At 41.2% G+C, this 19,545-nt stretch overlaps 1 protein-coding gene across 1 annotated transcript in view; it reads right to left on the bottom strand.

Annotated features, from left to right (window-relative positions):
• LOC126251478 (mitochondrial ornithine transporter 1-like) overlaps positions 1–19,545 on the bottom strand; it is an 89,181-nt gene that overhangs the window by 46,585 nt on the left and 23,051 nt on the right. Inside the window, exon 3 of the mRNA XM_049951925.1 lies at positions 5,222–5,466. Within this exon, the coding sequence (XP_049807882.1) occupies positions 5,222–5,466 (245 nt within the window). The remainder of the gene's footprint in view (positions 1–5,221; positions 5,467–19,545) is intronic.

Genomic DNA, 19,545 nt, shown 5'->3' on the forward strand with positions numbered 1-19,545 from the left:
GAATGTCTTTAACAACCAAGACAATATAGTTCTAGTTATGAGCCTTTGTTCCTACAACATTTACACCAATAAAGAGTGTTTCATGTACACTCTTAGTGGTTGGTTCTTCAATTTGGAATTGATATCTAATTACTGAATAAGCATCAGCTACTGTAATAACTATCCCATATGAGCAATGCCACATAATAAAGAAAACTGCTACAATGTAATAAATGGTAGCTCATCAGAAATCATTTAGGATAATTAATGGCTCCATTATAAATGTTTTTAACAATAGTTTACAAGAAATGACCAGGGATGAAATTTATAATGAACCAAATGCTAACATAGTATTTACTCTACTTCGATACAAATTCATACCATTATTTGAGCCGGCCAAGTGGTTCTAGGTGCTACAGTCTGGAACCGCGCGACCGCTTCAGTCGCAGGTTCAAATCTACCTCGGGCATGGGTGTGTGTGATGTCCTTAGGTTAGTTAGGTTTAAGTAGTTCTAAGTTCTAGGGGACTGATGACCTCAGAACTTAAGTCCCATAGTGCTCAGAGCCATTTGAACCATTTTGAACCATTGTTTGAAAATAGATTTCCGCATAAGCTAATCACAAAGGACATTAAACAATCATGTAAAAAAAACCATGTATCACTAGAAGGATTAAAGTATCTTGTTGAAGGACAAGAGAAATGTATCTTATGGCAAGAACACATAGAGATCCTGCAATAGTTGCACACTACAAAAACTACTCAAAATTCTTAAGCAAGTTCATTAAAAACCAAGGAATATGCACATAATGTCAGACATCAATAATTCCAATAATAGACTTAAGACTACAAGGAATATAGGGGAACGAGAGACAGGGCAACCAGCCACAGGACAGGACTTGAATGCAAGGGCTATAAATGATGAGATGTAGGTAGAAATTGTATTTAACGATCATTTCTCACATATAGTAGAGCATGGGGACAAACAATTCAAGAGAAAAATCACAGCATAATGTTGAATAAGTAACTGTCATAAAATGAGTAAAAGAAGGTTACTTCTCCTTATGAAATTAAGAAAATTATACATTCACTCAAAAATAAAAGCTCATATGGTTTTGATGGTGTCTCCAATAGAGTACTAAAAATCTGCTACCACATAATATCCCCGGTATTACCTGAAATATGCAATGCATCATTAACTCAAGACATTTTTCTGGAGAGTCTGAAATATGCCATTGTTAAACCGCTATTTAAGAAAGGTGGTAAGAGAGATTTCAATAACTACTGATCTGTTTCATTGCTGACATCATTTTCCAAAATTTTTGAGAAGTTGATGTATTCTAGAATAGTAAATCACCTTAGAAACAACAATATCCTCAGCATATCACAGTTTGGGTTTCAGAAGAGTTGCTCTACTGTGAATGCCATTTACATGTTCACTCACCAAATTTTACAAGCATTAAATAATAAAATAACTCTGGGTGTCATTTTCTGTGACCTATCTAAGCCATTTGATTGTGTGAACCACAGTATTTGTCTACTTAAATTGAAGTTTTATGGGACTGTTGGTATAGCCACCGTATACCTAATGCCATGTGTAACCAAATGAAGGCAGAAAGTTCTACTTAGTAACTCAACCAATATAATATGTGGACATAATTCGAACTTGCAAAAAAAACACTTATGTGGTTCCCCAAGACTCAACCTTAGATCTACTATTGTTCCTTATATATGTAAATGATATTCCTCCATTATACAATAAGCTGAATTGGTTCTTTTTACAGATAACATTAGTATTGCAATCAATCCAAGCACACATACAGAAACAGAAGAAAAGGTAAACAAATTTCTTAAATGCATCATTACTGTTTTTTGCAAACTTTCTCGCCCTCAGTTTTAAAAAGATGCAAGATATTCAGTTCTGCATGCCTAGGGGTCTTACACCAATGATAAGTGTAACACTTGGTGAGGAAATAAAAAATAGGGTGGAAACTTCAAAATTCTTTGGTGTCCGTATTGATATGGATTTAAACTACAGAAATCACATTTTGGTGCTCCTCAGATAACTTAGTCATATTTGCACTTAGAATCATTGCAAATCTTGGGAAGCGACAAATCAGTAAGTTGGCATATTTTCATTCAGTAAAATCATATGGAATAATGTACTGGAGTAATTCATCTTTAAGAAAGTCTTTGTTGCTCAAAAATGTGCTGTAGGAATAATATGTGGTGCTCACCCAAAGTAATCTTGTAGACATCTGTTTAAGTGGTTGGGCATTCTGACTACTGCTTCATAGTATATGAGTATTTATTCCCTCATGAATTTTGTTGTAAATAATCCATTAGACTTCAAAAGGAATGATGATGTACACCATCACAAAATCAGAAGAAAAAATTATATTCACTCTTCCACATTAAGGTTTTCTTTAGCACGAAATGGGCTGTACAATGCTGCAACAAAATTTTTTGATCACATACCCAGATAGGTATATAAAATGTCTGACAGACAGCAAAGTAAAATTTGAAAACAAACTAAAATAGTTCTCCTTGGCAACTCTAAAAGAAAGCTCAGAAATGTTCAGCCTATAACCATATGTACAAATTAATTTGCAATGTGAATGTAAAATGACTCAGTCCACATCATTATGCTTTAACATGCAAAATGATCCATGGGACATAAAACTAACTGACTAACTTCCATATGAGACCTCTCTTGTAAGTTGCAAGACCAAGTCTGATCCTCATGATGGACAGTTACTATCCTCTTCTACATAACATTGCACTAATCTGTAAGTAATACAAGCATAAGGTAACAGGCCAAATAAAACTTCAAAAGGAAGAGCAGGTTTCTCAAACCCCAAAATGTGACAGGGGACACCTATAGTGACTAAGTTTGCCCTCATCCAATTTATCCCTCTTCCCTCCCTAAGGAAAGAACTATTAGTTTCAAAAGCTAGAAATTGTGCCACTTTTATGTTTGCCTATTGGCAGCACAACTGATTTCACCTCATGAAAGAAAGTAAAATTTGTACTACATATTATTATTGAATTTGTCTTTGATATACAGGGTGATTATAATTAAAGTTAAACTTTCAAATCACTGTAGAAATAACACCACTGGTCAGAATAATATCAAACTGCAACGGAATATTATCGAAGAAGAGGGAAAATGTATGGCAGAAGGAAAATAAATAGTTACAAAATGTAGCAATAGATGGCGCTGTAAGCATCATAATTTAATAGTGGTCGACTACAAATGACAAATGAATCATACAACGATGCCTAAGGTGTATGTCCAATGTTAAACAAACTGCACTACCCAGTGTGCATGGGTGTATAGGTGTGATGCTGTTAGTTACGGAAGCCCGTCCACCACGGTAAGGTCATACCACATCGGATGGGAAAATCAGTTTTTAATTGTCCTGAGGCCAAAATCTGCCTAAAAAGCATAAATCACATCAGTTTTTAATTGCCCTGAAACCCAAAAACCGCATAAAAAGCATCAATCACAGCAGTTTTTAATTGTCCTGAGGCCAAAAACTGCATAAAAAGCATCAATCAAAATCAAATCAAATTATTAATTTCTGTGTGACTGGCACAAAACATGTTCAATATGCTGTCCACTATTTTCTGCAACAAGTTGAAACTGAGAAACAGCATGTTCCACAACTGATCGAAGGGTTTCCGGGGTCACATTCAGAATGTGTTGCACAATGCCTGCCTTCAATGCAACTAAGTTTGCAATTGGAACACTGAACACATCTTTCAGACAGACCCACAGCCAGAAGTCACACAGATTAAGATCAAGTGATCGGGATGGCCAGGCTGTATGGAAATGGCAACTGATAATTCTAGCATTTCCAAAATGGCACTTCAGTAGCTGCTTAACTGGATTTTCAATGAGCAGAGGTGTGTCATCTTGCGTAAAAATGATCCCATCCATACATCCAAGCTGTTGGAGAGCTGGAATGATGTGGTTGTGCAAAAGACACTCATAGTGCCTACCAGTGATGGTACAGGTAACAGGACCAGAGGCACCTGTCTCTTTGAAAAGATATGGTCCTATGATAAACGATGCTATAAACCTGCACCACGTGACCTTTTCAGGATGAAGTGGTACTGGTTGATTTGTGTGTGGATTTTCCATTGACCATATTCGAGAATTCCGTGTATTGACATATTCTGTCAGATGGAACTGGGTTTCGTATGTCCACAAAATCTTCCATGGACAATCACTGTCCACTTCCATGTCAGCAAGAAATTCTAAAGCAAAGGTCTTTCTCACTGACAGGTCAACAGGAAGCAACTCGTGCACATGGTTAATTTTGAATGGATAGCAAAGAAGGATGTTTCGTAGGATTTTACGCACTGTGCTCACGGGTATGTCCAGTGTTCGGGCAATTCTCTATGCACTACATGTTTGCACACCACCACTTGTCTCCTCCTGCATTGCTGACAACTTTTGCAAGAGGACAACAAAGGAAGGTTTCTAAAGCTATGAAAAGTAGTGTAACCCTGAACTTCATGCATTATTATATGACAGTATGAAATATTGCATGGGAGATCACTCCACCTCATTAATGGAAAATATCATTTAATGGCCAAGTTACAAATAAACTGAGCTGAAAGCTGGGTCACCGTGAATATGGATAAAAGAGAACCAGATCCATTGTAAGCCAGGCAATAGACTACACAAGATAGTGAGCCTGGCAGCAGATCACAATGAGTAGGAAAATACAGGATCAAGAGTGACAAAAGAGTATTATTCTTATGCTAAACTTATGTGTTATGTAAGTGAGAAAGCAGAAAGATAGAATAGGAAAGAATTCAGAACAATGTTCATACAGTGAAATGCATCATACCAGTATTCCAGAATCAAATTATGTATTTCAGCAGACATAACTGCATTTGCCCTTGGAAAGCAAACTACAGTGCATTATTCTACAACATTACTATGTCTCATGTTTGTTCTCCATGTGACTCTCATTTACAAAACAGTGCTTGACTAATTACTAGTCATAATCACATGTAACTCTTTAGCATCCAAGGCTGGTACCTCTGTTTCACTCTTATTGCTTAATTTCACAAATCCATTTCTAAGTTACTCTTGGAAACAAAGATACTGGAAACCTAGTTTGGTGTCAGTGACACTGTGAGCATTGTTGACTGTAGATAGTCATTAAAAAGTGTACAGCAACAATCACTTTGAGTAAGATTGCTCCACCTTTAAACAGATTCACATACCTGGACTCCCACAGCTTTTGCTATAGCTTTTTGGCATAATCCATAACAAGCAAAGAGAACAGAGTTCTCGGCAACATTCGCTGCTATAGCTGGCACTGTCCCAGCATACAGACCTCTTGCAACTCCTTCCTTCATTAGAGTTTGTCGAAAACAATCCACCATTCCCTGATACAATGCTGGAAATGTCTGCATTTTCACTTTTACAGTATCCAAAGGTTGACCAACATAAACTGAGCCAATTCCTCCTGCAAATAAATCAATTAACAAAAAAAATTAAGTAATTTTGTTTATATGTCCCTATCGCATCCTCCTCACCCTCAACCTCACCCTCACCCTCACCCTCACCCCCACGCTCACCCTCACCCTCACCCTCACTGTCCCAAACAAACACACACACACACACACACACACACACACAAATACAGTGAACAATACAAGAGGGCATACATTGTTCTACAAAATAACTGTGCCCTGCATTACAGAGCTACAGATATGTCACCATTTCCATAGGCTCCTATATACTGTGGTTTTTTTTACCTAGCCATAAATACAAATCAAACCACAACAAGTGAACTGACAAGATGTGTCATGCATTGTCATGTTAGAGCAAGATTTCTTTTGAATTCCTCTCAGAGCAAAAACGTCTAGAGTTTGCCAAGAGTTTGTTCAGAGTAGTCACATATGTCTCTCAATTAATAGTTGACCCTTCTGGCAACATGTGCATGAGAATGATACCCTCATTGTCCCCAAAAGTGTGTCATCATGACAATCAACAGAGGGAGTTGTCTTGAATATCTTCTTTTTTGGTGATTGCAGGTGGTACCATCCTAGTGATAACTCAAGTTCCCTCATTCGTAGTGATCCATAGCAGGAAGTCCTCTCCATTGGCCTCAAGAAAACACCCACCCTCCCTCTCCCCCCCTTCCCCCCAAAGCTCTCTGACAGCCGTAAATCCAAGTCTCTACTTATGAAGTGCCAGTCTGCATGAATAATGGCATCTGTTTGATTTATCATGTTGGGAGCAGTGGCTATGAGAAGATGTACCAAACAATGGTTGATAATGGAACTCTGTTTCTGTTCCTCCTGAGGCTTTAACTCTCATACTCATTGCCAACAGTACTCCTATCAATTGTAAGGGCATGGATTGAGGCCCTTACCATTGCAGAATGGCAAAAAGTGGTGAATGCTGGATGGTGCTCTGCGCACCAATGAGATAGCATTAGCAAGACATGCATTTATTCGGTCAAGTATTACTATCCAATGTCTTCCCAATGACAGCAGAGAGGAAGACCGCAAACACAGTACACAGAATTGAATGTGCTGACATGCATGCTCAACAATATCTTGAGGCAACTGTCTCCAGTGTGGCTGTTTACATAATACCCCAATGTCATGAAGGATAGCCAGCAGCAGGCACAGCTTACACAGTGGCATCGACTGCCAGACTGTAGATCATGTGTTACTAGGACACTCCCATGGAAATTGAACAGGTGTGACAGAGCAACTCCAGCAGTTCTTCTAGTTACAATACAAGAGAAGAAAAGTTGCTACTCACCATATAGCAGGGATGCTGAGCCGCGATAGACACAATAAAAAGATTCACACAATCATAGCTTTCAGCCATTAAGGCCTTTGTCAGCAGTAGATACACACACACACACACACACACACACACACACACACACACACAAGCACAACTTGCACACACATCTGCAGTCTCAGACAGCTGAAACTACACTGTGATCAGCAGCATCATGGGAGTGGTGAGTGGGTGGGAGTAAGGAGGAGGCTGGGGTGGGGAGGGGGAAGGATAGTATGGTGGGAGTGGTGGACAGTGAAGTGTTGCAGTTTAGACAGAGGGTAGGAGAGAAGGGGCTAAGTAGTGGAAAGGAGAGAAATAAAAATAAAAATAAAAGAAATTAAAAGACTGGGTGTGGCAGTGAAATGACGGCTGTGTAGTGCCAGAATGGGAACAGGGAGGGGGCTGGATGGGTGAGGACAGTGAGTAATGAAGGTTGAGGCCAGGAGGGTTACGGGAATGTAGGATGTATTGCAGGTAAAGTTCCCAACTGCAAAATTCAGAAAAGCTGGTGTTGGTGGGAAGGATCCACATGGCACAGGCTGTGAAGGAATCACTGAGGTGAGGTGTATCATGTTTGGCAGTGTGTTCCACTTGCTTTTTGGCCACAGTTTGTCGGTGGCCATTCGTGGGGACAGACATCTTGTAGATCACATGGCTGGTTTCACAGGTAGCCCTACCTTTGATGTGATAGGTAATGTTGGTGAACGAACTGGAGTAGATGGTGGTAGGAGGATGTACGGGACAGGTCTTGCATCTAGGTCTATTACAGGGGTATGAGCCATGAGGTAAGGGATTGGGAGCAGGGGATGGACGAGTATATTGTGTAGGATCAGTGGACAGCGGAATACCACAGTAGGAGGGGTGGGAAGGATAGTGGGTAGGACATTTCTCATTTCAGGGCACGACGAGAGGTAGTTGAAGCCCTGGCGGAGAATGTAATTGAGTTTCTCCAGTCCCAGATGGTACTGAGTTACGAGGGGAATGCTCCTCTGTGGCTGGACTGTGGGACTTTGGGAGGTGGTGGGAGACTGGAAACATAAGGCATGGGAGATTTGACTTTGTACGAGGTTGGGAGGATAATTACGGTCAGTGAAGGTTTCAGTGAGACCCTCGGTGTATTCAGAGAGGGACTGCTCATCACTGCAGATGCGACTATGTAGGCATGACAACCGACAAGCTGTCTGTCCGCATGAACAGCCACCGACAAACTGTGGCCAAAAAACAAGTGGACCACCCTGTAGCTGAACACGCTGCCAAACATGATACACCTCATCTCAATGACTGCTTCACAGCCTGTGTCATGCGGATCCTTCCCACCAACACTAGCTTTTCTGAATTGTGCAGGTGGGAACTTTACCTGCACTACATCCTACATTCCCGTAACCCTCCTGGCCTCAACCTTCGTTAGCCACTGTCCTAACCGATCCAGCCCCCTCCCTGTTCCCATTCCAGCACTACACAGCCATCATTTCACTGCCACACCCGGTCTTTTACTTTCTTTTATTTTTATTTTTATTTCTCTCCTATCTGCTACTTAGCCCCTCCCCCCTCCACACCTTCTCTCCTATCCTCCGTCTAAACTGCAACACTTCACTGTCCACCACTCCCACCGTACTATCCTTTTCCCTCCCCACCCCAGCCTCCTCCTTACCCCCACCCAGTCGCCACTCTCATGATGCACTTATGCTGCTGATCGCAGTGTAGTTTCAGCTGTCTGAGACTGCAGATGTGTGTGCAAGTTGTGCTTGCATGAGTGTGTGTGTGCCTGTGTGTATGTGTGTCTACTGCTGACAAAGGCCTTAATGGCCGAAAGCTATGATTGTGTGAATCTTTTTATTGTGCCTATCGCGGCTCAGCATCACCGCTATACGGTGAGTAGTAACTTTCCTTCTCTCGCATTGTTACATTCGATCCTGGATTTTCCATTGTTAGATCTCTTAGTCATGTAGATGGTAACGCTGAGTTACGGCACATTCTTCACTAGAGGTAGGCTGTGGGTGCCAGTGCCTGCTCACAGATGCAATTTGGAGGCAGCAGCCTTTAGTGCACCTCCTGAATACAGCAACAGGTTGATGGTGCCTTAAACACCATCCTTTTGGCTCTCAGAAAGCTAGAAGTAGAAGTGCTAAGGACTTCATTTCAGTGGATGGGATGTTGGCAGCTCACAGCATTGTTTAGAGGCCAGTGACCAATCTAAAAATTACGCAGTTTGCGTAATTACACTGGCCGGATACTGATAGAAAAGACTGGTAAAAGAGATCTCAGGGATGCTGAAATAAAAGTTTTGTAAAGTAATAGGTGACTGAACACTAGTAGCGTCCAGCTGTGGCCACCAAACAATTCATCGGCAACTCTCCTTCACCACAGCCTGAAAAAGTTCTAAAATGTAGCGTAATAATTTGATATGTGATATTAATGAAAAAGGAAAGTACAATGTTAATTAAAACAAGGCTTTTGAAACTAAATTTGCATAATTATTTACCAAACATTACAAAGAGACACATACATCTGTGAAACAAGCATCGAAAAAAAGGGAGAGAGAGAGAGAGAGAGAGAGAGAGAGAGAGAGAGAGAGAGAGAGAGAGAGCGCTCACAGCACCTGTTTTTACATAATCCAAAAACAAATTATGGCAACTGCCTTCAACTTGCTTTGTAGTTTCAATACATAAACATTTCTCTCGAACATTCTTTGGCATAAATCGTGACCTTTTTCCCTTGCTTTGTAGATTTATTTCAACGGAGAAAATTAGTTCTTAATGTATTTTCACCTCAATTAAAAAACTGGGGCATATTCTATCAATTATTCAAAAATGCAACATTTCAACCAGCTGTTATGTAAATGCTGTTCGGCCTTTTACATCGGCATGAATACAACCCAGTTATCAGTCAGGATGGATGGACATAGGCAGAGGGTGTATACAGGCAACACACAATATCCTGTTGCAGAGCAAGCTGTACAACATGACAGTCAAGAAGACCTCGGTGCCTGTTTCACCACACGTGCCATCTGGATTCTTCCCCCAAACACCAGTTTCTCAAAACTCCGAAGGTGGGAACTAGAACTACAACATGCCCTTGGTTCTTGCCACCCACCTGGCCTTAATTTAAGTTAATTCCTTCTGTCTCAGCATTTATTCACAGTAACTACTCCTTTCTTCACTCCATTTTAGGTTTCTACATCTTTCATTTTCTGACTTGTCTATTTTTTGTCGTCTCCACTCCCACCTCTGTTACATACAATGCACTTAGCTTTTCACTCTTGTTAACTTGTGCTCAATGTTTTAGTAGTAACCTCTGTCTTGCATATTACCCTGTCTTCCACCTTTAAGCTCTCAGGTTTTCAAGCCTTGTCTAGTTCAGTCCCCAACAATCAGTCTTTCCTTCTCATCACGTCCGGTAAATCTCTCATGACCCGGAGTCGTGGGTGACTTTGCTGAACTGTACCCCTTTCCCTAAACCTTTCCAGTCATTTTCCTTCACCCTCTTCCTTTCCCTTCAACTCTTCTGCCAGAAGAAGGAGTCACAGGCTCTGAAAGCTTGTAAAAGTTAAATCCTTTTGTGTGTGTTCCCCTGCTGCTGCTTGGTGAGTAGATTTTTTATCTATCCATTTACATTATATTAGCAATAATTGAATATTTTCGTTGATATCTATCTGTATTCTGTAAGATTTAAAGCAGAAGTGTTCAAACTCTAGCAACTTTCTTAGTAATGTTACGTGCCTGTCTACGGCTCAATGTGTCTGGTGAAATATGAGTTATTAGCTTTACTCCAAACATTATTTATGGTCCACCAAGTACTTTTGATTGTCATAAAACAGTTTAGATTTATCTTGAAAACAAAGTTTATAGTATGAGCAGCAAAATGCATATTATGAACCTGAACCTAGTATCAGCAGAAGTAGCAAAAGAAGATTCAGTGTACAGCTTTACTGTATTTATTTATTTTCATATTACAATGTTTGTTCAATAAATACTGCCACAATTTATTTTAAAGTCATCAATATATACAGAAAAACATCCATTTATTTGCTTCAAATTTGATATTTCTTTTGCACATTTGTCAAGTTTCAAACAATTACAAAAGATTGAATGGTCTAGTGAACCACTGAAATGGCATATATCCAAGACACTTGTTTCAATCAGTGTGCTGTGATTGAATTCTTTGCTGGGGGAAAATAAATTGTGGTGAACATCCATAAACATTTAGGTGCAGTGTGTGGTAATGATACAGTTGTGTTGGATCCCAAAAAAGGTATCATAGGCAAATGCAAAATGTCTTAAAGTTTTCTCCTGCCAGTACCAAGCCAAGTTAAACCCGGCCATTCTGTGTAGTAATCAGAATGACAAACAGGCAGAGAGACGATCCTTCAAATAATATGGCACAGCTAGGTAGCTATTGCTTCACCTCACTTGAGCGAGAGGACTGAATTGTTATCTTAGAAGCATGACATCACTGAGGAAGAATCATCACATTATTCTGAGAGCACAACATTATGGTTCAAGAACAAGTAGGTGTTCCACAAGAACACTTATCAGCCCACTGACATGTCAGAAAAGCACAAAATTGAAATTGTGAAACCACTGTTGTGACACCAATGTGTGGCAAAGAGTGCAGATGAGCCAGGAGGATGAGGACAAATGTGGTCATTCTCAGCCAGATGTAACATCTTTGCCTCAGTTGCTTGGTGATAATGTCCACATAAAATGCTGTGCAGAAGCTCCCTTAGAGCTGGTATATGATATGGCTGCTTTAGAGGCAGCTAATAATAAATACTCAGGCTTCTAATTCCATATGCTATTCAGTTACAGTGAGCCATGTATGATGCTGACCCTACGATGTGCTGCCTACCATTTTCCAGATGACTTCTACATGTGACACTGCTGCCTGTCTGTTTTACTAAACCTGTAAAAAAATTTCTATACACCATTTTACCATTTTAGTAGCGTGCCACCAGCAGAAGCAATAAATATAATATTACGTCTTTTTTTTTTAGATGGCAGTAATATTAAATGGTATATGACATGTGTTGTTTCACAGGTAGCCCTGTCTTTAACAGTAGATGTTTTGGCAGTTACAGGGCTGGAATAGGTTGTGGTAGGAGGGTGCATGGGGCAAGTCTTGCAGCAGGGACGGTCACAAGGGTAGGAGCTACAGGTTAGGGAGATGGGTGCAGAAGGAGCATAAGGTCTGACAGGGATATTGTGGAGATTGGGAGGGCAACAAAAAACTATTCTAGGTGTTGTGGGCAAAATCTCAGACAGAATGGATCTCATTCCACGCCACGATTTTAGGAAGTGATGGTCATGTTGAAGCAGATGATTGATATATTCGAGACCAGGATAACATTTGACAGGTGATGTGTTCCAAAGTTGTTTTTTGAAGATCAGCAGTACCAGGATTGGAATTGATGGCTTAGGAAACCTACTTTTGAACTAAGCTGTTGGGACAGTTGCGTCCAGTGAAGGCTGGAGTGAGAGCAGTGGGGTATTGCATCCAAACAAATACATTTGCCTCAAATGCCATGACTGTATGGGATGGAATGTTTGACATGTAAATGATGGCAACTGTCAGAATGTAAGTACTGTTGTTTGTTAGTAGGTTTGATGTTGATGGAAGTCTGCTGCTGGCCTTCAGTGAGAATGAGATCAACATCAAGGAAAGTGGCATGAAATATGGAATAGGACCATGTGAAATTTAACTGGGACAAGGTATTTAGAGATTCCAGGAATTTTAACAGGTCATCCTCACCATGAGTTCATATGGCAAAGATGCCATCCGTGTATCTAAACCAATCCAGGGGCTGAAGGTTTATGGATCCCAGGAAAGCCCCACGAAGTGACCCATGAAAAGGTTGGCATAGGAAGGAGCCATCCTGGTTCCCATGGCCACACCCCAGATCTGTTTTTATGTCTGCCCCTCAAAGGTGAAGTAATTGTTGGTAAATGTGAAGTTGATTAAGGTGAGCAAGAAGGATATCATAGGCTTGGAATCAGGTAGGTGTTGACTGAGAAAATGTTCACCAGCAGACAGACCATGTATATGATGATGATGGTATAGAGGGAGATGACATCAATAGTGACAAGCAAGGTATGTGGTGGGAGTGGGTCGAGCACAGATTTCTGATGATATAGGAAATGGCTGTAATCTTTAATATAAGTGGTAAGTCTTTGTACTATGGGTTGCAGGTGTTGATCAACTAAGGCAGAGACGTATTTGGTGGGTGCTTTCAAGCCAGCAACTCTAGGACGGCCAAGGTCATTGTGTTTGTGCATCTTAGGAAGAAGGTAAAAGGTGGGAGTGCATGGTTTGGGTGGGGTAAGAAGTTCAATGGATTGATGTACAAGTCCTTGTGATGGGCTTGACGTTTTTAGCAGGGACTGTAGGTCAGTTTGAATCACAGGGATGGGATCTTGATGGCAGATGCTGTATGTAGAGATGTCAGATAGCTAGCGTAGACCTTCACTAACATGCTCTTATTGGTCAAGTAATATACTGGCAGATCCTTTGTCTGCTGGGAGGATAATACATGATGATTTGGCATGACTACCACCCAGTTATCAGTCAGGATGAATGGTCATAGGCAGAGGGTCTATACATGAAACACACAATATCCTGTTGCAGAGCAAGCTGTACAACATGACAGTCAAGAAAACCTCGATGCCTGTTTCACCATACATGCCAGCTGGATTCTTCCCCCAAACACCAGTTTCTCAGAACTCTGAAGGTGGGAACTATGACTACAACACGCCCTTGGTTCTCGCCACCCACCTGGCCCTAATTTAAGTTAATTCCTTCTGTCTCAGCATTTATTCACAGTAACTACTCCTTTCTTCACTCCATTTTAGGTTTCTACATCTTTCATTTTCTGACTTGTCTATTTTTTGTCGTCTCCACTCCCACCTCTGTTACATACAATGCACTTAGCTTTTCACTCTTATTAACTTGTGCTCAATGTTTTAGTAGTAATCTCTGTCTTGCATATTACCCTGTCTTCCACCTTTAAGCTCTCAGGTTTTCAAGCCTTGTCTGGTGCAGTCCCCAACAATCAGTCTTTCCTTCTCATCACGTCCGGTAAATCTCTCCTGACCCAGAGTCGTGTGTGACTTTGCTGAACTGTACCCCTATCCCTAAACCTTTCCAGTCCTTTTCCTTCACCCTCTTCCTTCCCCTTCAGCTCTTCTGCCAGAATAAGGAGCCACAGGCTCCGAAAGCTTGTAAAAGTTAAATCCTTTTGTGTGTGTTCTCTCCTGCCACCGCTTGGTGAGTAGATTTTTTTATTTATCCATTTACATTATAGAATACAGGTACATAAACACACATACATCTGCATGGCTACATTGTCCCAGCTGACTAGATTATGGTGGAACTGCACCTCGAATGGGGCAAGGAACTGTGCCAGGTGCAGTGAGCAAGGGAAGAAAGGAGGTGGCAAATGGGATGGAGGATTGTGGAACAAGGATGCCCACGCATAGTTTGAAGGGGGAGAGAGCTAGTCCTGGGGGGAAGGGGGGTTATGGAGTATTTTTAATATTAAAAATTTTGGAGGACAAGTGATGACTTTTAAATAGCCATAAAATAGTTCCAGTTCTGAACCTGTGAAAAACCTACATAATACCGAATTTTAAAAAATTTTCTTGAACGAAAAGCATCTGACTACATTATATTTTTTCCTTCCCCTGAGAGCTGGTGAGGGGAGTGTGGTGTGCCTGCCCCCTTAACACTGGGTATGGGTGCCCTTGTGGAAGGATGGCTGGCACTTGGGAAGGAATGGCAGCAGACGCAAAGGATGGGTACATGGCATCAATGAGCTCATCTGGTTGCACAGAGTGGGAGTTACATCCAGCACACAAGCAGTGTATTGAGAGGGGGAGATAGAAGAGAGGAAGAGGAAGATGGTAGAGTGAAGGGTATGAATGTTGGATAAGTGGAGACAGGGCCATGGGTGTTGAGGACAAGGGTGTGTAGAAGGGGATGCAGAGATTGAGGCCAGGAGGGTTATTGAAGGACATGTTACAAGGTCAGTTCTCTTCTAGGTAATACAGAGAAACTGGAATTGCAGAAAGGAGTAAATGACACAAGTTGTAAAGTAGCCTCTGAAATCCATCATGTTGTACTCAGCAGCACGTTCGGTCACTAGGTGGTCAAATCAGCTCCTGGCCATGGTTTGGCAGTGTCCGTTCATTCAGATGGACAGTTACTTTTACATCTACATCTACATGGATACTCTGCAAATCACATTTAAGTGCCTGGCAGAGGGTTCATTGAACCACTTTCACAATTCTCTATTATTCCAATCTCGTATAGCGCGCGGAAAGAATGAACACCTATATCTTTCCATACGAGCTCTGATTTCCCTTATTTTATCATGGTGATCGTTCCTCCCTATGTAGGTCAGTGTCAACAAAATATTTTCGCATTCGGAGGAGAAAGTTGGTGATTGGAATTTTGTGAGAAGATTCCATCGCAACGTAAAACGCCTTTCTTTTAATGATTTCTAGCCCAAATCCTGTATCATTTCTGTGACACTCTCTCCCATATTTCTCGATAATACAAAACATGCTGCCTTTCTTTGAAGTTTTTCGATGTACTCTGTCAGTCCTATCTGGTAAGGATCCCACATTGCACAGCAGTATTCTAAAAGAGGACGGACAAGCATAGTATAGGCAGTCTCCTTAGTAGGTCTGTTACATTTTCTAAGTGTCCTGCCAATAAAACACAGCCTTTGGTTAGTCTTCCCCACAACATTTTCTATGTGTTCTTTCCAATTTAAGTTGTTCATAATTGTAATACCTAGGTATTTAGTTGAATTTACAGCTTTTAGATTAGACTGATTTATCATGTAACCGAAGTTTAACGAGTTCCTTTTAGCACTCATGTGGATGACCTCACACTTTTTGTTATTTAGGGTCAACTGTCACATTTTGCACCATTCAGATATTTTTTCTAAATCATTTTGCAGTTTGTTTTGATCTTCTGATGACTTTATTATTCGATAAACGACAGTGTCATCTGCAAACAACCAAAGATGGCTGCTCAGATTGTCTCCCAAATCGTTTATATAGATAAGGAACAGCAAAGGGCCTATAACACTACCTTGGGGAATGCCTGAAATAATTTCTGTTCTACTCAATGACTTTCTGTCAATTACTACAAACTGTGACCCCTCTGACAGGAAATTGCAAATCCAGTCACATAACTGAGAAGATATTCCATAAGCACGCAATTTCACTACGAGCTGCTTGTGTGGTACAGTGTCAAAAGCCTTCAGTAAATCCATTAATATGGAACTGATCTGAAATCCCTTGTCAATAGCACTCAGCACTTCATGTGAATAAAGAGCTAGTTGTGTTTCACAGGAATGATGTTTTCTAAACCCATGTTGACTGTGTGTCAATAGACCGTTTCCTTCAAGGTAATTCAAAATGTTCGAACACAATATATGTTCTAAGATCCTGCTGCATATTGATGTTAATGATATGGGCCTGTAATTTAGTGGATTAATCCTACTACCTTTCTTGAATATTGGTGTGACCTGTGCAACATTGTTAGGTATGGAGCTAATGCATCAGCATACTCAGAAAGGAACCTAATTGGTATACAGTCTGGACCAGAAGACTTGCTTTTGTTAAGTGATTTGAGTTGCTTCACTACTCTGAGGATATTTACTTCTACATTACTCATGTTGGCAGCTGTTCTCGATTCGAATTTTGGAATATTTACATCGTCTTCTTCTGTGAAGGCATTTTGGAAAGCTGTGTTTAAAAAGTCTGCTTTGGCAGCACTGTCTTTGATAGTATCTCCATTGTTATCATGCAGAGAAGGCATTGACTGTTTCTTGCCGCTAACATACTTCACATATGACCAGAATCTCTTTGGATTTTCTGCCAGGTTTCAAGACAACATTTCGTTGTGGAAACTGTTATAGGCGTCTCGCATTGAGCTCCATGCTAAATTTCGAGCTTCTGTAAAGGATTGCCAATTTTGGGGATTTTGTGTCTGTTTAAATTTGTCATGTTTGTTTCGTTGTTTCTGCAACAGTGTTGAAACCCATTTGTTAGTATATTTGGTATAAATCTCTCAATTGCTGCTGATACTATTTCTTTGAATTTAAGCCTCATCTGGTCTACACTTATATTATTAATTTGGAATGAGTGGAGATTGTCTCCCAGGAAGGCGCCAAGTGAATTTTTATCTGCTTTTTGGAGTAGGTATATTTTTCACTTATTTTTTGAGAATTTGGGGATTTCAATATTCAATCTCGCTACGACAACCCTGTGTTCACTAATTTCTATATCAGTTTTGATGCTCATTATTAACTCAGGATTATTTGTTGCTAAGAGGTCAAGTGTGTTTTCACAACCATTTACTATTTGCGTGGGCTCATGAACTAACTGCTAGAAATAATTTTCAGAGAATGCGTTTAGCACAATTTCGGATGATATTTTATGCGTACCTCCAGAATTAAACATGTATTTTCGTCAACATATCGAGGGCCAATTAAAGTCACCACCAACTATTATCGAATGAGTCGGGTACGTGTTTGAAATCAAACTCAAGTTTTCTTTGAACCTTTCAGCAACTGTATCATTTGAACTGGGAGGTCAGTAAAAGGATCCAATTATTATTTTATTCCAGTTGCCAACAATGACCTCTGCCCATACTAACTCACAGGAAGTATCTACTTCAATTTTGCAACAAGTTAAACTACTTCTGACAGCAACAAACATGCCACCGCCAACCGTGTTTAGCCTATCTTTCCGGAACACCATTAGGTCCTTCGCAAAAATTTTGGCTGAGCTTATATTGGGCTTTAGCCAGCTTTCAGTGCCTATAATGATTTGAGCATCAGTGCTTTCTATTAGTGCTTGGAGCTCTGGTACTTTCCCAACACAGCTACGACAATTTACAACTGTTACACCAATGGTTCCTGTATCTACATTCTTCCTGTGTTCAGCCTGCACCCTTTGTGACTGAAGCCCTTCTTGTGTTTTCCCGAGACCCTCTAACCTAAAAAACCGCCCAGTCCACACCACATAGCCCCTGCTACCCGTGTAGCCGTCTCCTGCATATAATGGACACCTGACCTATTCAGCGGAACCCAAAACCCAACCACCCTTTGGTGCAAGTCGAGGAATCTGCTGCCTACATGGTCGCAGAACCATCAGACCCTCCACTCAGCTCTGTATCGGAGGTCTGCAATCAGTCCTGTCAATTATGCTGCAAATGGTCAGCTCTGCTTTCATCTTGCAAGCAAGACTGGCAGCCTTTACCACTTCTGTTACTGCTCGAAACCAGAGACAATCTCTTCTGATCCAAAGTGATACACATCATTGGTACCGACGTGAGCAACCGCCTGCAGTTGGATGCACCCTGTGCTCTTCAGGGCATCCGGGAGGACCCTTTCCACATCTGGAATGACTCCACACGGAGTGCACATTGGTTTTCTTACCCTCCTTGTCAGCCAAGTCCCTAAGGCGCCCCATAGCACGCCTAACATTGGAGCTCCCAACTACCAATAATCCCACCCTCTGCAATTGCCCAGATCTTGCAGGCTGAGTGGTTTCCTCTGAAACAGGACAGGCGACAGCATCCAGCTCAGCAACAGTGTCAGCCACAGACAGCACCTGGAACTTGTTTGTCAGACAAACTGGGGAGGCCTTATATGCGGCCACCTGGAATGTCTTTCACCACCTGCTTCGCCCCGGGGTGACCTCCCACTTGACCACAGGTGAGGGGTCGGCCTCATTGCGAGCAGTAACTGGGTATGCCACCAGTGAGGACCGATGGAAGAACTCTGACATGCTGGACGTCCGTTGGATCCCCACAGCCAGCCCACAATAGTGGCGCCCGTCCACTGCAGCCTCAAGCTGTTTAACTGAAGCCATCACAGCCTGAAGCTGAGAGCGAAGTGTCACCAACTTGGCTCACATACACACACAACAATGACAGTCCCTGTCCATACTAAAGACCGTGGAAAACTAAACTATTCAGATAAATGGACTATTGGCACGCGCTGTGCAACTCTACTGTAGACCCTGACAAAAATGCACAAACTGTGTCTAGTAATACACAGATATTCAAAAACCTAACTACCAAAGCACTCAAGTGAAAGTAAATAATTTGCCCCTGATTAGTAACTTTTAATATATCACAAAATTGGTTTACTTTCTGACGCAAACAAAAACACAAGAACTGTGGCTACTAGATGTTAAATTTACTCGCAGAAACTAAAGAAACTAAACTATTAAAGTACATAGATGATACAATAAAATTCACTCTTGGTTGGGAACTCATAAATGACACAAAAGCATTTACTTCCCTGTTGCTGCGTCTGTCTCGGTCGGTTACTGCTGCCTGACTTGGTGGATATGTCCACATAAAATGGTGTGCAGAAGCTACAGTAGAGCTGGTATATGATATGCTGATTTACAGGCAACTCTGCCTTTGCTAGGATTGGAGTTGCCTATTATGGAACAGGGGTAGTATGTGCTGGATGAGGCGTACAGGACAGGCCTTTGAATTGGGCCTTCTACATGACTGTGACCTATGTGGAAAGTGGTTGGGAGTAGGTGTGCTATATGGAGGAACCAGGCTATTTTATAGGTGGCTGGGAAATGAAATGCCACTTTGGGAGGGATGGGGAAGAATTTTCATGTCATCACCCAATATCATCCCAGACTGGGACAACTTTACAGTTACTTTCTCCAGGGCTAAAAAGTGTAATTAGTGGCTTGTTGTCCTT

The sequence above is a fragment of the Schistocerca nitens genome, chromosome 4, assembly GCF_023898315.1.
Source record: "Schistocerca nitens isolate TAMUIC-IGC-003100 chromosome 4, iqSchNite1.1, whole genome shotgun sequence".
In the NCBI taxonomy this organism is placed as follows: domain Eukaryota; kingdom Metazoa; phylum Arthropoda; class Insecta; order Orthoptera; family Acrididae; genus Schistocerca; species Schistocerca nitens.